General features: G+C 40.3%; 1 protein-coding gene across 5 annotated transcripts in view; it reads left to right on the forward strand.

Moving 5' to 3' along the window:
• Positions 1 to 22,766, forward strand: part of LOC131299426 (protein NO VEIN) — a 40,041-nt gene continuing 17,275 nt past the window's right edge. For 2 of the 5 annotated variants that reach the window (XM_058324963.1, XM_058324964.1), the window contains exons 1-7: positions 2 to 649; positions 4,794 to 5,131; positions 6,435 to 7,128; positions 8,653 to 8,796; positions 10,270 to 10,447; positions 11,479 to 13,223; positions 21,607 to 21,819. In XM_058324963.1, coding sequence (XP_058180946.1) covers positions 98 to 649; positions 4,794 to 5,131; positions 6,435 to 7,128; positions 8,653 to 8,796; positions 10,270 to 10,447; positions 11,479 to 13,223; positions 21,607 to 21,819 — 3,864 coding nt within the window. In that variant the 5' untranslated portion in view covers positions 2 to 97. Of the gene's footprint in view, positions 650 to 730; positions 750 to 4,793; positions 5,132 to 6,434; positions 7,129 to 8,652; positions 8,797 to 10,269; positions 10,448 to 11,478; positions 13,224 to 21,606; positions 21,820 to 22,766 lie in introns of those variants that run through there. The other 3 variants (XM_058324965.1, XM_058324967.1, XM_058324968.1) reach the window with 3 other exon arrangements.

Consider the following 22,766-nt stretch of genomic DNA (forward strand, 5'->3'; position numbering starts at 1 on the left):
TTTTTTCATATCTAAACCGCATGTGCCGACTACCGCTAATATATATAAACCCAACAAACCCTAACTTCAAAACCCTCTCCTCCCTTCGCTCTCTGCGATGTACGGACAACAGCCGCACCACCGCCCTGGCGGTACCGGCTGCGGTGCACCTCCGGCTCCGGCTCCGGTGGCACAACCTCTGCCTCCAGAGTTGAACCCCAACTTACTGCCCCAATACCTTAACAACCTCTACCACCAAAACCTTACCCCCTTCGCCACTAACCAATTCTTCCAAAACCCTAATTTCCCCCCACTCCAAAACCCTAATTTCCCCCCGCTCCAAAACCCTAATTTTCCCCCGCTTCAAAACCCTAATTTCCCACTCCATACTCCTACCTTCCCTATCCAACAAGTTCCCAATTTCTTCCCCAATCAGAATAGCTTCCCTGTCCAACCTCAGCCGACCAATCGACCTGAACAATCGATCGAGAGGATAGATAGGGCCGTAGTGAAGGCTCACTGTGATCTCGTCGCGGCGAGAGAGAGTGTTTCGGCTTGGAAAGTGTCTCAGGCTGCGTTGTTGGTATTGAAGGCTGATTCTTGGGAATCGTTGGGAGTTCAGATGCAGCTAGTCCCTTCTCTTAACCGCCTCATAGTCGTGGAAGGGAAGGTACAGTGAAATTCCTATTCATAGTTGTATTTGAATTATGTTTTTGATGAACTTAAATCTAGTCCCTTCTCTTAACCGCCTCATAGTCGTGGAAGGGAAGGTACAGTGAAATTCCTATTCATAGTTGTATTTGAATTATGTTTTTGATGAACTTAAATTAACAAGTTCTATGAAGGATAAGAACCAGACATCTAATAGGTCAATAATAGTCGTTATCATCTAGCATAGCACGCGAGTATATAACACATTGCAATTGCTCTCGATTTGAGTGTTTACACTAGTGTGAAATTGTTACATAAGGCTGAGCCGTGGGACTTGTTGGGGGTTCAGATTCAGCTTGTCCCTTCTCTTCACCGCCTTATAGTTATAGAAGGGAAGGTTATGTGAAATTCCTAAGAGTAGTTGCAAGCCCGGCTCAACCCTAAAGCGAGTGATGTGCAGCATGTGCTTGCTTTAGGCCTTACCATTTTCCAAACTTACAGGAGGCCAAGGGGTGCAAATGGGGCAAACCAAGCTTTCTAGTGTTCGAGCTCGGCTTGTTTACTAAATGAGCCTAAAACTCAAGCTTAAGCTTGGCTCGCATACGAACTGTATGCGAGTTGAGTAGGGCCAAGCCCCGTTCATATATTAAATGAGCAATGCCTATACAAACGAGCAAACTGGAGAGTGGAGCTTGGCTTGTTTACTACACTAGCTTGAAACTTGAGCTCGAGCCGAGCCGAGCCCAGTTCATTTATTAGAAAAGCTTCTATAAACGAGCCGAGCTTTAGAGTGTGGAGCTTGGCTCGTTACGACACGAGCCTAAAACTTGAGCTCAAGCTCGGCTCAATTACTAAATGAGATGAGCTGAGCCCTTACCGAGCCAAGTCTTTAGCTGCTTGCGAGCAGCTCAGTTCATTTGTAAGCCCCATTTTGTATAGTACATGATAATCTTTATAGATTGTAGAAAATGAATTTGATTGGAGGGCCCTTAAACCACTTCTAAACGCTTCAAACAGTTAAACTAAATCTTAAACGAATGAATGGAGGCCTATGTAAATTGAAATTTAATAGGTTACATTGTAGAAATTTTGAATGATCTCTACAATTGATTAACTCAACATATTGTGCTTCTCAAAATTGTAATAACTATTTCAAGATTTCGCGAAATGAGTTCTAAACATTGAAAATGTACAATGTAAAATGGTGATCCAATTTAAAAAGGCCTCAGTTTTGAGCTTTGCTTTAGGCCTCTAAAAGTATTAAGCCAAGTTGTATTTGAATTCTGTGTTGCTGAAAAAGACGTGGGAAGAGAAAAAAAACTAGACTATTTTTTAGATTTATTGGCCTAGGACATAAGAACAGTATCATCAGGGGTGGCTCCAAAAATATTTTCTGTCATTGATTAACTTAAAAATAACTTAAATTTTCTAGTTTTACAAAGGCAAAGAAAATAACTTCTAATAGGTCAAGGATATTGGATATTAGGGCTGCCCATAGATCGGTTTGATGTGGATCAGTCTGGTTCCCAATCCAATTCGCTCGCGGCGGATCTTCGTTTTCTCCATCCGTCAGCCACCTGAAGTGTTGTTTGGTTGGTTCGGTTTGGATGCGGTTTTGGTGGATCGGTTTTAGCGGATTTGAGCATGCGATTTATTTTTTTATATACACCAAAAACTTGAAAATTAAAGCCCCAAAACTTGAAGTCCAATCATGTCTGCCACAAATTCAAACAAGTTTAAACCACATTACTTAGAATTAAGTTACATTCATCCACCCTAAAGTCTAAAGATAAACTATTAGACATCAATAACACTCGAACTTGGAGTTGGAGTAGAACATGAACTTGATTCATATTCTAATGTACCAAAAAAAGAGAAGTTTAGTAACATTTTCAACATAAAAACATCATAGAATACATGTTTATTACTTTATTACTTGTGAAATTTTGTTCAAATTACTCAACATCATCCATAACCTTTGAAAGAGAAACATTAACATTGCGGATTGGGCGGAACCGAACCGAACCCGTTAGAATTAGTATTTTTAGATTCATATCCGTCGTAGCATGTCTCGGTTTGGTGCGGATTGGGCGGTTCGGTTCATTTGCTGGACAGCCCTATTGGATATCATCTTTTTGAGAAGCATTTGTGAATAAAACAATTGCAATTGCCCTCGACGAGTTTGTATACTAGCGTGAAATTTTTGCATAAGTGCCTACTTAACAATTGTTTCAAATGTAACGATGCCAATATTTTGCAGTGTGAGAAAATTGTATGGTGGATTGGGCAATAAAGTAAAATTGCTGTTTGGATTATGGAAGTGGGTTAAAAATATCATTTATTTTTGAATTGTAAAGGTGACATAACATTATGTGTATTATATTTTGGCGCAGTCAAAATGCATATTAAACGAAAATAATTTACCATGTTATTTTGGTCTTCTTGATGTTTGAATGACCAGCATACACAATACTTGCCTTTGATTATAATCTATGCTTCACCTATGAGCTATGTGGGAAATGCTCATGGTAATATTGCTACAAATCTCTTGCGTAGAGCAATGTTCTAAAAGTCGCTCGGCGCTAGTCAGGCGGCCACCTTCGAGCAATTAATCGGATTAATCGGTGCATATTAATTAGTAATCGGCGATTAATCGTTAATCGGACCTAATCGGATAGGCCCCGCCAGCTATTAATCGGTGATTAATCGCCAATTAATTCCTTGTTTTATAACACTGGCGTAGAGGATCCTCCTCAAGCTTGTTAATCTTAGGCAGTGCTGCAGAGATCACAAAACAAATGAAATAAAATGCATATACATGATGCAGATCAAAGCCTAATTGATCCAGTTGTTGATAATTGACTAGGTCCATTATTATTCATAGAATAGATATAGGTTTGTTGAATGTTTGTCAATATACAGATAGGTGCCTGGTGTAGTGGGCTGGATGGCGGGCCGATCATTTGAATCAGACAATCAGGTCGCAGGCCCACTATACCAAACGACCACAGTCCAATGGCGACTGGACGGGTCGCCCGGCTTGTGGCTCAACAGGCTGGTCGAGTCGGTCGAGGTGTCGTGTCGGATTGGATCGTGCGCCAGATACACTCCATGGATACTACACCCTGGTGCAACCCGTCCGAACCAGCCATGTGGCACCAGTCATGGTTTGGCCGTGTGGCGCGCTTAGTTATCTTTTGGCAACTTGGCATCATTGGCAGAGGCAAGAATGTGTCATTACTATACGATCCGGTCCAGCAAACTTGGCGCTGAGCCATTTGTGCTGCATGGCACTGTCGTATAACGTACGCATTGTAGTGCTTTGCTGAAAGTACGGTTCGGTTGTGTGGCACCACCTGGCATTTGGCAACAATACGTCCTAGTTCCAAGAGATCCGAAAGAGAGAGGAGATCCGAATTGAACACCACCCACACCTGGCAACAAGGACTATGAGTGTTTTTTTTTTGTTGGGCCGGTGGGGATAGGGGACGGGGTGTGGGTCTCGTAGAAAGTCACTGGAATTCTGAGTTAGGGTCAGGTAGTTACAGTTAGGGTTTCTACAGTATTATTTTGTTTCTCTTAAAGGATACAACTACAAGGGAAAACTCATGTTTCAGAAGAAGGGATCAGATCTATATTGCTTACGCATACCTGCTTGTGATGCTCTTTTTTGTTTCCAAAACGGGTACTTTGGTGAAAGTGAAAGTGAAACTGAGTAGTCCTAGATACCTTGTAATGTGAGTTAGGGTTCATGCGTTCAATGTTTTTTAAGATTTAGTAGGGGATGAAGACGAAGATAAGGGCTTAATTGCAATAACGTCCTTTTAACTGTTTCAGTGGTAATCTGAGTAGCCACTTTGTGCATATATTGCCAGAGGTTAGATCTGTCTCCAATCCTCCCCTGCACGTACCCCCAACGATTGGGGACTAGATGTGTTCTGTTGTTGTTTTGTTGATGGCAATGCTCAAATAGGTCCAGGTTGGAAGGGACGTATTTGTGGGAGGGATGTAAATTACGACATTGACAAAACCACGAGGAACCTTTTTGGCTATTTTCAAATATCTGGCCTCAGAGTGGATTTTGCCCTTCTATTTATTTATTTTAACTTATATTACCTTAATTTATGGGTAAAATTTTCATTTCTTCATTTTCTTATATGCAGATCAATGCGTTTATCCACTGCTTTGTTGCGGTTCAAAGAATTACTTCATTGTATGATTTGGAAGTGGCAATTTGCAAGAATGAGGGTGTTGTGCAATTTGAAGAGCTTGAACTAGGCCCTTTGGTACGCCATCCACTTGTTATGCATTACTTTTCTGTAAGTCCTGACTTGACAGAAGTTTTCAAGATAACAAGTGAAGAGATACTTTCTTGCCTTTGTGAGTTCACGAATACTCAGAAGGACAAAGAAATTAAGGTTGAGGAATTTTTGGGTTTTATTGCTAAGAAGCGATCAATCACAGGCAATGAAAAACTTTGTGTGCGTATCCAAAGCTTGGGGTATGTAGTCCTGTCTGCTACTGCACACTTTCAATTTATAGGCCTAATCATTTCAAGATTTCTACTACTATCAAATAGAGTTACTGTTGTTATATTGGTGCATAGTTGTGATGTTTAAATTGGCTTATTCGTCACGATTCATGAAACAGAAAAATACTAATATCAACTTTGGATGACAACATGTCTGCTATATTCTTGTTGTATAAACCTGCAACCATGTCCCTGGCTGCTCTTAAGGAAGTATGTGGAAGGCTGCCATTAAATGTTTGGTTTCAACGAAAGTTCCTGTCATCTTGTTCCTTGACTGTTTTGTTTGAACAGACCTTTCAGATTCTTCTTTTCTTTTTGTAGTTTTTTATTGCATTGTTCTTGGTTAGTGGAGCATCCTAACTCGCTTAGTTGGAATACATAGCCATTAGGAAATTTTAGTGGGCTACTTAAAATTGAGACGCCTTCTTCTCGAGCCACAGGTCTTGCAAATCAACTTTGAAGCAAAATTGTTTTCTCAAGCCAATGGTTGTACAGATTACGCCATCATTTTTGTAAATTAGAAGATGCGAATTTAAGGTTTGTGTATTATATTCCGTATGTATCTTTATTTAATTGGCCATATTGTGTTGTTACTGTTTTCTACTATTTTCTGGAAGGATATAGGGGAAGCTACTTATTCTTGGTTCAAACTATACCTTTCTCACTCGGTGTTCACAGAGATTTATGGATTTATGATTCCTGGTTTGCATTTTATATGGGTTTGTCATTTCAACTGTTATAATCTTGCTTTATGCTCATCTTAGTTTCTTTTACTCACTTTTTGTAGAGAATAACACGACAGTACTGGACATATGGTTGGATCTCTTCTCCAATAGGATATAAAAGCAGCACACCCAAGTATTAAATGGATAGAAATGAAAATATACCGAAAAAGTGCCGTTTAGAATCTTACTTTCTATTGTTTGTAATCTCAATACTAGTTGTCAAGTTGGGGTAGTCTTTACTCATATGCACTTCTTTTGCTGCATTCAAGCCCGAATACAGTGATGAATTGACAGGGGTTGTGATGGACTTAAGTGTTTGGGACTAAGGCAATTGAGTTAACTTTGGTTATGTTATCATTAAATTATTTTCAGTTTGGCTTTAGGATTTCTAGGTCAATGATGACATGGTGGCATATTGTATCATTATGCTTAATTGTCTTCTGTCTTGAATACCAAAAACTACCTTGGTATGTTTTTTTTTTAATGAAAGGTGAAATCCCTGTTTTTTATGACAGCTATACATATGTAATTGAAATCTTTGGTTGCAGGATGCATATTACTCTTATCCGCCAAGCAAGGAGATCTGAAAGTACCACAGTAAACAAAATTTTTGATGACTTGCAAAAGAAATCTGAAAAGAAAAGTCATAAACGCCGCCCACTTCTGTCCTTGCAGAAAAAGCAGCTGGATGACCATTTTAGCTCTATATCACAACGTGTCAATTCATTTTCCCCACTGCATGGGAATTTTGTTGGCAAGCATGTAAAATTTTCTTCTAGTTCAGAGGATGATGGTAGTGATGATTCTGATTACGAAGGCAACAAGAATGATGCAGATGCAAAAGATAACAGCAAGGACTTGTTGCAGAATACTAGCAATGACAGAGTAAGTAGCTGTCCTTACCCATCAGCTGCTGAAGAGATGTCACGACTAGGATTGAAAGGAGAAATGGATGTTAGTGCTTCCGCAGGTAGTGGCAGTGAAAGATGCAACCAAAGTAATGGCCAGTTGAAAAAGAAAAGAAAATCTGGAAGTTTAGGCAGCAACATCACAGCACCTCACAAACTACCTAAAAAATTCAGGACTGGATCAGAATTTTCGATCGATGAGGATGAAAAGGAGTTTATTGGTCAGAATGAAGCTGATCTTTTGCTTGAAGCAGATCTTTTACTTCCTAACAGTTCCATGAAAATGTTCATCACCACATGGAAAGAGGCTTGCCGGGAGAACACTGTTAATGAGGTATGTAGATTGTATATGCCTTGTTCTAGGGTGACACCAATGTTCATTTCCTCCCTAATTTGTTGCTAATTTTGAGCATATTTTTTTTTTTTGGGTTGGTTTAATATGTTCTCTCTTGCTTGTATACGGGCGGCATTCCCTTAATGCCTTCTTTCTAATATATTTATTTACTTATCAAAAAAAAAAAAAAATGTTCTCTCTTGCTTGAAGGACTGTGTGATTTAGTTATTCAGAAGTAACTTAGAAATTTATCTTGTTCGCTGAGGGGATAAACGGTAAGTTTTATTTCTGCATCTATACTACATACTAATCACTTGCAGTTGACATAGCACCCTCTTAATTTTTATGCACCCCAACAAAATTGACTCCACATAACCCCTCTGGCTATACTCTCCTAAAAGAATGTAATTGGGTAATTTTCATTAAGTGGTTTAACGATTTCGCACAACAAATTTCCCCTTACATAACTACCAGTAATTGAAACTTCCTGCAATAATTATATTTCCGATGCCAGACAATGGATAACAAAGGAACAGAATATGTTAAATCAAGTTAATTGTATTCAGAATAATACTGCCTACCAATTATACCCACGTGTTCTTCATTTTTTTGAAATTTGCGATGTTGGAGAGTTGGTGTTTTGCGTGTCATGTCAGTGCTACATATGGAGTCTAGGACAATGCTTATCTGACATATGCAGACACAACTTGGACACTTATCTCTATTTGTTTGTTGTTCCTCCCTTCATTGTTGGGGTGGGAATCAAGTCCTAAGTTATTGTTCTTTATGGTAGTACCAAGATTTAAGGTTGCTAATTCTATACATTTTGATGGCTTGGACAATAGTAGTTTGGAAGATAAAATTTAGGGTGATGGGGTAGGGCCAGGGACTTGGGAAACCACCTAAACTTCCCTAAGCCTAAGGTATGGCTACACAAAACCTTGGAATAGAACCTCAAAGTTTTCATCCCAATCCTGAAATTTCAATTTTTATAGTTGATGGAACACATAGATTTTTCCAGGCTGGTGGTGTCTGATTTGTCAACTCTTATCAGTCTATGTTGTCTGGTATTGGCTGATATATAGCTATATTAGCTGTATCACCGATATTCATCCATATTTCAATACCTCAATTTAGAAATATGTATAAAAGTAGCATAATTGAGATGTGAAGTTTGGATGTGTTATCCCTAATGTTACCTGTCTTCTGAACCAGTGTTGTGATAGGTCTGACTCATGGGCAATGGGGTGAAAATGGTTGTAGCTCTTTTTGTTCCCCATTTTATGTACCCTATCAGAATGTGTATTGTGTATCGGCTATTTGGTGTCTCTGTGTAGTGCTTGAGATCGTAGGCAGAACTTACACTAAGTTCATTGTTCTATTACCTCATGTTTTTTGTCTGTCTTTATGCTTTCCAGATTTATTGCACCCCTAGGTTTTTACGTGTCTTGAATGTTTGATGTTGTTTCTAGGTTACAACTAAACAAAAGCTCTTTCATGCTTGTTTCCTTCTTGCACTTGTAGGTTTTTGAGAGGATGCTCCAGTTTTACAAAACAACTGGTCAGACAAGATATAAAGGGAAAGGGATGTTTGCCGACGTAGGAACAAGAAATAAAATGATGTCAATGTTCTCATCATACCCATGCATTGGATTGCTAAATGTTGCTGTAAGTTAATTCTATGTAGGTTCTTCTCGTTGTATACGACATATGTAATTGAAATGAGCAGCCAAACTCGTAAACTAAACATAGCATGAGGAAAGTCACAATGGACATGCCACATATGGAGAAGACCCAACAAGATCGATACTAGAAACCCGCGTAGCAACCAGAGAAAACCATTAACAAGAATCGAAAAGTAACCAAACATTGAGGGTTCCAACCTCCCAAAATTTTTGGACTGGTATTTTTTCGGTACTTTTTACTTTTCGTAATTTTTGCTTAGCTTTTCTTTGCAATCTTTGGGGTTAATCATTTGTCTCGACGGGAGGAATCGGAAAAGTATAAAACTGTGGACTGAAGTTGAAAAAAAGTTCATATAAGACAGGCAACATATCAGTTGTTTGGTATTTTTGTCTCCAGTTAACTGTTTTTTTTTGGCTTTTGGTCATAATTTTTTACCATTTAGACGAAAAAAATGACAATAAAAAATTTTGGGAGAATGGGGCCTCGGACAACAACAACAATGCTTCAGACCGAAGAGATGACGATAGGGAAGCAGTTGAAACGGTGAGACTTTGGCGAGGGTGGTGAGGCTCCGGTGGGACTCAGACAGTGGTAGGAAAAGAAGTTGCAGATCTGGTTCGTCGGAACTGAGAGACAGCCACAGAGTGCCATAAATAAGGTCGTCACTGGTCTTACAGGCTTTCTCGGAGGTTGGCGAAGGTTCATTGGTGATCGTCCATCGTGGCGAAGGGTTGGATGGTTCACAGATGCGTGGTCTAAGAGGATTTAATGCTACAGTGACAACAGAAAGGCTGATTTGATTTACGATGTGAGAAAAAAGAGAGACCCACAGTTCCGTAGTTCTGGGTGGTGGTGGGCTGTGGACAGGATTGAATGGCGGTGGTATCACTCCTTTGATCCCAAGTTTTGAAAGAGAAAAGGAGAAGTGTTTAGGGTTTGAGAATTTTAAATGTCTCACTTATTAAGGAGTTCGATCATATTTTAATACTCTCAAATTGATATAGTTTAATCACTCATCTTAATGTGGGTGCAGTTGGCAAGTACAAGTATGATCAAAATTGTCTGCCAAGCCCTGCATTTTGATTGGAATCAATCTACTGTTCACCCAAAGTAATTTTAGTTTCCAACTGTTGCCTAGCTTTAAGTACACTTTGATCTGCCTTTAGTATTCCTGTTTTGCCTTTTTCAATAAACATAAATAGTTGGTAAATTAGTATGGCTCCAACTCGAGAACCTATCAAATATGTCTGACTGTCTGCTGTTAATGTGAGAAATCAATTAATGATCTCCATGGGTTTTATATTGGTGCCCTGTACCCAAATTCATTCTCCACATTTTGTTTGTTTATTCTTTATTTAACCTCTATCTAGTGTCATATTTTCTGTATGCATTTTTGGTTGAATCTGACGTGTCTTGTAAGGTTAGTTACAGCTGGGTTACTTTGTCCTGTTGCAGGTGACATCCATTAAATGTGGAATGTGGGATAGCGTGTATGATGCTTTCCAAACTTTTACTGAACAGGACGCAGCAAATACAATTGCGAAGAAATGTGCTGAATATGAAAGCATCGAGATTGAACCAGCTGAAAGGGTTGCATTAGTCATAGATGAGCATGTTTCAAAGTGTGAGCAAAGTGAGTTGTTTGTGCATAATAAATCTTGCTTGGTATATCCGTCCATACTATATAGACATGGTGCTTCCTCACTCCTCTTTCATCCCTCCCCTTTTCTTCTTCCACCTTTCTTTAGTTGTATTACTAGTGTTGAGTTTTCCAAAAGGAACCTCTCTCATCCCTCATAGTTTTACCATTTCTATTAATTCTATTGAGAATCCTAAAAGGATTTTCTTCATAAAGGAACTTTCTAATGCACGCTACAAAATTACCCTTGAGGCGATCAGTATTATTACTTTAGGTTTACTTAAAAAATATTGATCATTTAGATAGTAAATAAACAATTCTAATACAAACTTCAATAAGTGATAACCACTTTGAATGGGATGCGAGTGAGATAGATTCATTTTCCTTTCATTCTTATCCGTGTGTCACACGGAACCGATGCTTGTTTTATATTCACAGTTGTGTATTCCATAAATAAAGACGGGTTCTCTCTTTTAGAGTTGAGAGCTCCTTTCGGTGAGGCTTCTTCAATGCTTTCTTGCCACCAAGAAGATGGATGTTTTCATGTATTTCTCTTTCTAGAGAGAAGAAACATTGCCCTTCACTTGCTTGTTTATGTTTTGACTTATAGAATGTCTTATGATGGAATAGTTGAAACAATTACTTGAAACAAAATAAACATGATTCATCTACAAGAAGCTATAATGGGCAGGCTAAGGACCATCCCCCAGGACCGCACCGTCCATTTTTTTCCCACACGTGCCAATTCAACGCTGTAGGAAGTGGATCCATGTAGTCTACCTGATTTGGGACAAAGGCCTGTTGAATCGAATTGAGATCTCCGAAATTCTTTATGGCCATGAAAATAACATCTTCAACTACTCAATGTGCTTATTATTCTCTAGACAGTAGAGTGATAAAAGGCTGATTGAAACTAATTACCGATTATTGTCCTCTTTTTTATTGTATTCTATTATGTATACGTGTCATTATTTCTTTTATTCCCTTGTGAAAATAGCATAAAATAAGTGTACACAATTCTGCAGGTGTCACTGTTGAAGATATTATCAAGAAAGTTTCTACGTATTTTGAGCTTGACTATAACGACTTGAGCAATGTAAAATCCTCACTTGAGAAGAAATTTACCTTAATGAGGAAGCTTCGTGATTGTGAGTTTTGGTTGACTAGAGAGTTCTCTGTCAAGGAATTTGAGTCCCTTGGTTACGGGGAGTTCTTCACTTTCTTGGAGAAACATGTTTCTCTAATGCCTAATACACTCCAGAGATGTTTGACTGATTATGCATATCGGAAGTCTCCTTTGGAGGTTTGCATGCTTCAGCATCAGTTGTCTGTATTACTGTCACAAGCTTCAAATAGTTTAGGGGGAGTTGAAAATGTAACCAAGGAGTTGCTTTCTGTGCTGCTTATGAGGCAGTTTCCTCAAATCAGTTTCACACTAGTAGAAAGCAGTTCATTCAAAGATTTTAGGAATATAGTGAGAGAGAATGAAAGCACTTCTACTTGTGTCTTATTTTCTGCGACTTTGTTAGGAAATCGTGCTGGAGATTCTGTCAATGAGAAAGCTTTGGCAGAAACTACTACAGACGGAGCAGAGATTGGCCATAAAACTGGGTCTCTTGGTCCTTTTACTACAAAGGATGCAATTGAAGTCTTACTTAGGGCACCAATGTTGGCAGATTTAGAATTGTGGATGCATTGGGATCTCAGATTTGCTCCCTCGCTTGGTACTCTTGTGGCCTGGTTGCTGAATGAGGTTAATACCAAAGAGCTTCTGTGCTTGGTTACAAAGGATGGCAAAGTAGTCCGGGTTGACCATTTAGCTACTGTTGATTCTTTCTTAGAAGCTTCTCTTCAAGGGTCTTCTTTTCAAACAGCAGTGAAATTGTTATCTTTGCTTGCATTGTATGGAGGCGAAAGGCATGTTCCCTTGTCCCTCCTAAAGTGCTATGCACGACAAGCTTTTGAAGTCTTGACAAAGAATTTCATGGAAGTAAGTGAAAATCGAACCTTCTTGACGCATAGACATTCACTTTATAGACTGCACATGTCTGATGATGATGCCTCTGGACGCAGCACTGATTTACGCAGAAGCAACAGTACTGTTCATGAAGCGGTCACTGTTGTAGCGAGTTTTTTCATTGATTGTTTGGGTCATTTTCCTACAGAATTTCGTGCTTTTGCCGCCAACATATTGCTCTCAGGATTACGATCTGTTATTAAAGATGCTCCTTTGGCCATATTAGGCAAATGCAAGCAAATCGAGCAGCGTCTCATGCTTCATGATGTTGGACTGTCTCTTGGTATAGTGGAGTGGATTGACGATTACCATGTATTTGGTTCCAATATTGCTATTGAGTCTTTTCCATCTTCTGGTGTGTCATGCTTACAAGCTGTTAGTTCTGAGTTCATCAGGGGGTCAACGGGTATCGAAGATGCAGTTAATAAGCTTGCATCTACTCAAGGTGAAGTGGTGGTCTCTATTGAGGTGGATCAGAAGAATGAAGAGTGCAATGCGGCTTGCTTTGGGCTCAACAGTGAGAAGAATACTGGTGATTGTTTCAGCGATGAACGACATTTATTAGTGGTTGACATGGAAAATGAGGCAGCGCTGATTATTGAATCTATTAGGCGTGAAGAATTTGGTCTCGATCCAAGACTTTCTCAAGATGAGAGTGGCATTTTGAAGAAGCAGCATGCTCGCTTAGGGAGAGCGCTCCATTGTCTTTCACAAGAGTTATATTCACAGGATTCACATTTTCTTTTGGAGCTGGTAATTAGTCATTCCTTATTTTGTTATGTCTATACGAGTCTTCGTATATGCTAAGCATGTGCATTCTCGTGCCTTTCGTAGAGTTTAATTTTATTTTCATCCCTTAACAGGTCCAAACATCGAAACTTCTTGCTTGTGTATGCATTTCTTGCCTGTTTATACTTGGTGCTTCGCATCCATGATAATGCTGCACTTGCTATGAAATTTTGCAAAGTCTTTGGACCCTTTCTTTGTATGGAAGCGGAAGCTATTTGTTAATATCTGAAACATATGAATTAGTTGATGCTTTCTAGAAACTTTAGGATAGGGTAGATTTTTAATCTCCATGATGTCTACCCATGCATTTTGCTATCATTTTCAATTGGTCAAATCTTGCATCCAACTAGTTTAAGTCATAGATGGATCAATTTCTTTGATCTCCAGTAGAGATTAGGAATTCTGCTTCGCACTTGGCTACCCTGTGTTTAGTCTACTATCCTTAATCATCAACCCATCAAATGTCACGCCATTGAAGAAAAAACAATTTCGATAACATGAAGCAAATATGGTGGAAGAATTCTTCTAAATGGTCTTTGGATATTGCTTACGTTATAGAGCTTCGAGGTTTGAGTCCATGCGATGGCAGGTGCTATCTGGCCTAGTTTTATGGCACAAGTTCAATCACCAGTATTGCTCTCTCCAGACTCTGTAGTAAGTGACAGCAATGTGCAGGGGTAGAATTTATTTTTTTGGTATCAAATTTTATTGAAATCTAGCGTGGAATATTGTATGTCTGTCACATTCTTTGAAGAACGCTTCTCTTTTTAGTAGAACGGTAGAAGTATCTTCTCGTTAGTGGCATTCAAGCTCTTATTTTTGCAACTTTAGCTGCAGCTTATATAGGTGAATCCATGGAGGGCCATCTTTAACTAGTTTTCCATATAGTCTTTTTTCATCTAGTCCAAGGCAATGGATGCGTAGCTCAAGATAATAGACGTAGAGAACATAATTACAGGAACTATAAATATCCAAAGACATTAGATACGATCTAGAATAGTAACAAAAAGATTACAATTAGACTCAAAAAAGGAAAAGAGATCGAAAAGTAAAGCAAGTTTTGTTGGAAATCTTCAAAACGGGCTGCTACTTAACGACAAGAAAGTAATCCTTAAAAGGGCATCCTTAATTACGTTAACAAAGTTAAGGACTATATCAACAAAATCTACAAGATTATTGAGGGTAGGCATGACTGAAAATCTGCAAAAACTAATAGATAGATTGAATGGTTGCAATTTTTTTATTATTATAAAGTTTGTTGTTTCTTAACTCCAAAACTGCTTCCTTACGATTTCCTGGTGAAGTTTATTCTACAAATCCCACCAGTAAACCAATAAATTCCAGTACATATCACCCCACGAATCCCTCATTTACCCCCCTTCGTTTCACTCACCTAAAACTACCCTCACACTTCAACTAAACCTGGCAATGAAGGTGATTAGTGCAGTTGACCTAGTTGTTTTTTTTTTAATAAGTAAATAACTATATAGATGAAGGCATTAAGGGAATGCCGCCCATATGCAAATAGGCCACGAGACAAAAAGGCCCTACACACTTCCAAGAGAAAAGAAAAGCTCAAACCAATCTAGAAATTGGTGAAGAGAAGGATCACATTCTCTCGTCCCAACTAAACAAACTATTCACCAAAAAACTTTTGATTCTATATAAAGATTTTTCCACCCCATCAAAGCATCTCGAATTTCTTTCCCGCCAGATGATCCACATTAGACAAAGAGGGATCAAAAACCAAACTTGCTTCCACCTCTTTCCAACTTTTGCACCTCTCCAAGCGATTAAGAGTTCCATCACACTCCTCGACATGACCTATCGCATAGCAAACCAAGAAAGAACCATAGTCCAAAGCTCCCAAGCCACCGGGCAATGAATGAGGAGATGATCAACCGACTCCGCATCTCTTTTGCACATACAACACCAATTGACAATGATTCTCCGCCTTCGGATCAAATTATCAATGGTAAGAATCTTGCCTTGAACCGCACACCAAACAAAAAAACTCACCTTTAAAGGCGCCTTCGTCTTCTAGATTGCTTTATGAGGAAAAGAAGTATCTTTTTCAAAAAAAGATTCATAATAGGATTTCACCTGAAAGGAGCCATCTTTGGATAAATTCCACTGAATTTCATCCTCTCCTCCTCCTAGTCTTTGGAGACCATACACTCTAGAAAGCAACGCCATCAAAGCCTCTTCCTCCCACTCATTCACATCCCTTTGCAAACGGATGTCTCAAACCCGCAATTCCTTCATGAAAATGGAGATGCTCAGAAACATTAACATATGTTTCGCTAGCCAAACTAAAAATACTCGGGAACTCTTCCCGCAAGGTCACTTCCCCACACCACACATGCTCCCAAAACTTTACCCTTCTCCCATCACCAACCAAAAAATGGGTGTTCTTTATGAAGGCATCCCACACATTCATAATCCCCTTCCACAACGACACCCCATAAGGCGATCTCACACCCAAAGACGACCAATCTCCCCATCCGGAACCATATTTCGCAGCAACTACTTTCCTCCACCATCGCTCCCTTTCACTCGCAAATCTCCAAAGCCATTTGCCCAACAAAGCGTGATTGAATAACTTTAAGCGCCTCACACCCAAACCTCCTTCTCTAATGGGAGCACAAACTGTATCCCAGTCAACGAGGTAATATTTGACCTCATCCCCCACGCCGTTCTAAAGAAAATCTCTTTGAATCTTTTCTAACCTCCTCGCCACCGAAACCGGAATGGAAAACAATGACATGAAATAAGTAGGTAGATTTGAAAGGGAGCTTTTAATCAAAGTAACTTTAGATTTGAAAGATGATCCCAAAGGCAAACCAAGATACACTGATGGGAGAGACGCCACCCTACAACCCAAAATCTGAGCAAGAGCACCAATATCCTCAATCGCCCCAATCGGAATCATTTCTGACTTTCCCAAATTCACCTTGAGGCCTGACACAGCCTCAAAGGACAAAAGAACACATCTGAAATAGCCCACTTGTGTTGCTTCCGCATTGCAAAACACGAGTGTGTTGTCAGCATAAAGAATATGAGAGACCATCAACCCCGCACCGTCTGCCCTCCCAACTTCAACACCCTTCAAGAATCCCCCTAGAACTGCTTTCCGAATCATCCTACTTAGCACCTCCATGACCAAAATGAAAAGGAGGGAGGAAAGGGGATCGCCTTGACGCAATCCTTTAGAAGTCTGAAAGAAACCGGCTGGAGAACCATTCACCAAGACTGACATGCTAATAGATAAGATGCAAAATTTTATCCATTTCCTCCAGCGCTCTTCAAACCCCATTCGTTGCATAATATAGATCAAAAAGTCCCAGTTAAAATGATCATAAGCCTTCTCAATATCCAACTTGCACATGATACCAGGAATTCTGCTCTTTAATCTTGAATCCACACACTCATTAGCAACCAGGAATGCATCAAGAATTTGCCTACTTTCAACAAAAGCATTTTGGGCTTCGCACACAACCTTCCCTACTGTTTTCTTCAAACGAATTGCCATCACTTTAGCCAACAACTTATACGCTCCCCAAAGTAAACTGATAGGTCTAAAGTCCTTGATGTCCTCCGCACCTCCTTTTTTTGGGATCAAGGCCACAAAAGACGCGTTCAAACTCTTTTCAAACTCTCCAAACCTCCAAAAACAATGAAAACCTCCAAAAATAATGAAACATACCCATCACTTCCCCTCTCGCCACTCCCCAACAATGTTGAAAAAAGGCTAAAGACATACCATCTGGACCGGGCGCTTTATCTCCATTCATCGATTTAAGAGCAAGACGGACTTTTGATTCCTCAAATGGTCTTTCTAACCAATGAACCTTCTCCACCAAGATAGATTCGAACTCCAAATTATCAACTCGAGGCCGATACACTCCCTCCTCTTTGAACAAACTAGCGTAGAAGTTAGCAATACTTGTTCTTACCTCCTCTTCCTCCTCCAAAATACTTTGCCAATCTTGATCTTTCCAATAAAGTTCTTTCTCCTATTACAATTGGCCATTCTGTGAAAGAATCGAGTATTTCTATCTCCCTCTTTTAACCACAAGTTTTTGGATTTCTGTCTCCAACTAATTTCTTCAAACTTTTCAATTTTTACGAATTCATCTTTCGCCTTGGCTCTCAGAACCTTCTCTTCCTCCCTTAAATCCCGAACTTGCTCCTCCAAATCCGAACGACTAATCTCATCAACCACCTTGGCCTTTTGAGCCGCCAATTTTCCAAAGATCTCAGTATTCCATATTCACAAATCCTCTTTTAACAGTCTGAGCTTCTTAGCTAAGACAAAGCTTGGCTTCCCCACTACCTCATAACTATTCCACCATTCGCCCACTCTTTCTAAGAAGCCCTCGGACAACAACCACATATTCTCGAACCGAAAAGGGGTCCTCCCACGACGAATCCCTCCACTGTCTAATAAAATTGGGACATGATCTGTGTTAGGTCTTGGAAGCGCACGCTAAATCAGCTCCGGGCAAAGCTCCTCCCAAGAAGAAATCAAGAATCGATCAATGCGAGACATACATCTATCATCCAAATTCCCAGACCACGTGAATCTAGTACCATTTAGAGGCGGATCTAAGAGCTCCAAAACATTGATAAAATCTGAGAATCTTCTCATGTTGTGCGAAATAGAATTACATCCCATTCTTTCATGCGGGAACCCAACTATGTTGAAATCTCCCCCCACACACCACGGAACGCCCCAACGAAATGCTACTGCCGAAAGCTCTTCCCACAAATCCTCCCTATGGCCATTAACCACTGGCCCATATACTCCTGTGATAGCCCATTCAATATCATCCTCCACAGTGTTGAACAAACAGGACACTGAAAAAACACCATACTCCACATCAATTCTCTCCACCACTCTAGTATCCCACATCAACAAAATCCCCCCTGCTGTCCCACACGCATCTAGATGTATCCACTCTACCCAACGGCTTTCCCAAATCTTCTTAATTTTCTCCCTCGAAACCTCCTTTAACTTAGTTTCTTGAAGACAAACCACATCCGCCTTCCATTCCTGAAGAAGAGATTTAACGACCATCCTCTTCTCCTTAGCATTCAATCCTCTCACATTCCAACTAAGGATTTAATCTTCATAGAAAGATACAAGGTTAACTCCTTCCACCCCTACACTATCTCCCTCTCCCACCTTCTTACGACCCTCATAGTTAACAGAACTCTGTAACCTTTTTAATTCTCTAACTCCTTTGCTTACATTGCTCCTCCCTTTTTTAACTTCCAATGCTGCCCCTTTCTTCCACTTTTCTGCAATTTCCGAGAATAAATGCATCGTTCTATCTTCAAAGCCATCAAAAGAAACACCCAAGAATTTACTGAAGCCATTAATTCTCTTCAGAACCCATTTAGAGACTTCCGCTTGAGACATTCCAGGGACCAGATTATCTCCCTCCTTCAACGCCCATTCAGGCTCCTTAACCGCCAACGGATTGGGCAACCCCTTACTCATTACCAGCCTGTCATCAACTAGATCATGCACCCACCCCAAATGGTTGAGTAACTCTTCCTCATTTGCAACATCCAACGCCAAACCCTCCCTCTGACCCAAACCAGAAAAAGGAACTATTTCCAGCCCCACAGAGCTGCATTCCCCCCCTCTACTTCAGAAAAACAACCCCTAGACACCCTGCCCAAACCCAAATGACCCCTTGAAAAAACACCCCCATCACCGCAAGAATCTCCCACTTCACCACCTTATCCCTGCTACCCACCTGAAAATTCTCTACCAAAACAGACCTATCTAACACCGAAAACCCACTAATTGACGACCAAGAGCCCTTTTCGTGCAGAAAGGAAAAAGAAGAGGGTGGAGAAGGAGAAGAGCGATCATAAATCATACACACCTCACTGCAGTCCATTGCCGCCTGAGAAAATCCTCCATTGTCAACTTCTTTAGCGACGACGAGAGAGTTTGGATGCAGAGGACAACCGAGATCTTTCATCGTTGCACAAACCAGAAAAATACCTCTCTGAATCTGGGACTCCTTTATGACTTGGACTCCTTTATCTGAACTGGTCTTTTAAAAAGAAAGGTCCACTTAGAATCAGGCCCATTCTTTTTACTGATATGGGCTGATTTGAACCCTCCAACAGCTCCACTTTTGAAGCCCACTTTCACCTTAGCCTTAGGTCCACTCATACCAAGTCTAGGCCAATACCCACCACCATTACGCAATTCAAAATTAGAACGTTGTCCTGGTCCATACCAGCCCCCACGCTGAACTCCACTCGCCACATTAGCGTAACCTCCATGCGTCTTCTCCGACCTTCCTCCCACCATAGCGCCGCCTTCTGATCTTTTAACAGCCACTCCCTTACCACCATTAACAACCCCCAATCCAGGTTGAAACAAAACTTTCGAACCCTTCTCAACCCACAGAGGTACTTCGAACAACCAGCCCCGCAAAGCGATCTTTACAGTTGTCGGAATAGAATCCGGTGACTCCCAAACAGCAATCCTAGCCCAACGGAGATGAGTACGCTGCTTCGTCTCATCGTCTACAAACAGAAATCCCCCGCAATAGTCACCAATTGCTCGGAACACTTCAAAATCCCATAGCTGTAATGGAAGCCCTAGAATTTTCACCCACACCTCTGAGCGATCATCCCCCTTTTTGACACAGCATTCGACAGGAGACCACCACTTCAGATCCACTCTTCTTCCTACAAAACACCAACTCCCCTTCAAGACCCGTTGAGCTTCCTCCACCGACGGCAACGCGAGTAAAAAGGAACGGCCTCCCAGATCCGAAACCTAAACCCCCGCAATCACCTTCCAAGATTTATGGGCCCACCGTTGAACTTCCATGGCCGACGGCAATGCCAAAGCCCCTTTCTCCATTCTACCCACCAAACACCTCCCAAGAAAACTCTCAATATTTTGCATAGAACCCATCCTCACATCCACATCACAGCCCCTCCGTTTTCTTCTATTCTCCACCGCCACCGTATTCTCCGGCCAGCCACCAATTTTCGCAACATCGAAGAAGGATCTGCCATCGACTATCCCTCCTGACCGCATCCAGCCACAGAATGCCCAAAACTTCCTCGAGATATCCACCCACCCTCCACTACCACCCAACTCCATCACAAACACCTGCCACACCCTCCCGTCATCTCTTACTTCCACCTTCAGAAGAAAACCCTTTTCCGTAACGAGTCGATGCACCTGTACTTTCCTGGCAAAACCCCCATAGCTGCACACGAGGTCCTTATCATACCCTGAGGATGCATCCTCAAGGATTAAGCACAGCCATAGCAGTTCTATTTCGGTGACCCTCAACTCTCTACGAACCCCCTATCCTTGTTCCACTAGCCCAAATCTCAAACGATTTCCTTCCGTGTCATCCACCAATTCCGACGCCTATCTATCATTGTATCATACAAACACTAGATTAGTTGACCTAGTTGTTGTAGAAATCCAACCTGGGATTTGAACAAAAATACCAGATTTCGTGATTATAGTACTATCTTAACTCCCATCTTTGATCTTTTAAGAACTCAAGTGATTGTACACATCCTCTATGCATTTAAACTCAGCCTACTAACCTCTAGGTTGTGGGTTTGAGTTTGAGGACACCATTTTGTGCATTAAATGTCTATGGTTAAGTCTGTATCCAATTATCCCTCTAGACACCCATCAATGGCCTTATGGGTTCTAACTACTGAGTAAGCGTAATTTTTCGCGCACACGCATTTGTAATGTATGTTATCCAATATACAAGTAGTATCCTTCCAACTGAACCGCATACACTTGGGTCTGCTGACATATTAACTGCAGAACTGCTGCCTAACATTCACAGCCAAATTCGCAAATTGCTAGATCTGCTCTCGGAACAAAATAATGCTATGTAGGACCTTGTTATGTCTTTTTCTGCTTCACAGGTGGATGCAATGCACTTTTAACTGTTAAGAGACTTGGTCTAGATGTATAATTATATCAGCAGTCAGCACAGGTCCACCGTTGAATGACCCTCAAGCTGCCATGTATCCGATAATGTGTTGCTCCAGCCTTCGACTGATCAAAAAAATAGGGTGTTGCTCCTGCCTTTGAATTTATATTCTCAGCCATGATTGTTATGGATGACAAGGAAAAACCTAACCAGGTTTAGAGAGTTACAATAGACTCTATTTGTGAAAATTTTTCAAGATTTTCCTTCCCCATACAACATAACTTTTCCTGTTCATTTGCTAGTGTTTTGATTTTATGCTCGTGCCCTGAATGTTTGTTAAGCTTCTGCTCACAATTGTGATGCTGCAAACCACCTTACATTCTGCCATACTGCTTCAGGTTCAGAATGCAGATGACAATGTCTACCTGCCAAATGTTGAACCAACTCTGTCATTCATTCTTCAGGATTCAGGCATTATTGTTCTCAACAATGAACAAGGCTTTTCAGAACAGAACATTAGAGCGCTTTGTGATGTTGGAAATTCGACAAAGAAGGGGTCCAGTGCCGGATATATTGGCAAGAAAGGCATTGGCTTCAAATCAGTGTTCCGGGTACTATATAATATAAATTGCCTCTGATTACTGTCATTATAGATTCTGAGTCTTTCCTAGATGTTCAAGTATCAATATCATTAAGCCACACTTGGTCATCTATAATGACTTAGTAGTAAAAAGTGAACACTTCCTCTGTCCTGCAAAATTCATCCTTGATATAGTATTCTCGTGCATATTTTTTTAAAGTTTCTTTGCACCGAATTAAAGATTTCAAAAGTTCTTTAGTTTGGTGTAAAGAAATTTTTGAAATAATTCATGGAAGCTTTTCATTTTTTTATCCAAAAATTGCATGGCTTTTCTTAGTGACTAACTTTGTGGGATGGAGGAATACTTGTTAACTAAGATATTGACGAAGATGGAGGTATCTTGTATAACAGTCAATTGTCTTTGAAAAATCGATGGGGTAAGCATCTGAAGCGAGAAATGTAGCAATAGTATCAGAGTAGGATAACTTGGCAAGTGTTATATGATGTGATTAAATCAGTTGTTAATTTTGTTTTCTTGCCTCTCTATGCTGAGGAGGAAAGAAATGCTTACTTAAATTCCGATCTTGTCCATTTTTACTGCAAGGCTAACATCAAGTTGCATTCCACGTATCCCTGAGTGAGGTTGTTGGCAAAAGGATATACAGTCAATGCCCTGGATGCCATAAGCCTTCTAACGAGTGCCCAAATATTCATCTGATGCAGTCATTTTCTTTAATGTACTCCTGTTTCACTTGCTTTGCTCTATTGTACCTAGACTAGTGATATACAATTGTACCAAGCTATTCGTTAGCCTTTATCTTAGCCCTAGGTTTTTCATTGAGTAGTTTTATAATTTTGACATTAGAATATTGTGAGCTTACCTCTTTTTATTCCCTTTGGGATTTTTTTTTTTTTTCTCTTGATCAAAGATCTTTTTTATTTGGTTGCATCATCAGTGATGGAAGTTCAAACATGAAA

The sequence above is a fragment of the Rhododendron vialii genome, chromosome 9a (genome assembly GCF_030253575.1).
Source record: "Rhododendron vialii isolate Sample 1 chromosome 9a, ASM3025357v1".
Classification (NCBI taxonomy): Eukaryota; Viridiplantae; Streptophyta; class Magnoliopsida; order Ericales; family Ericaceae; genus Rhododendron; species Rhododendron vialii.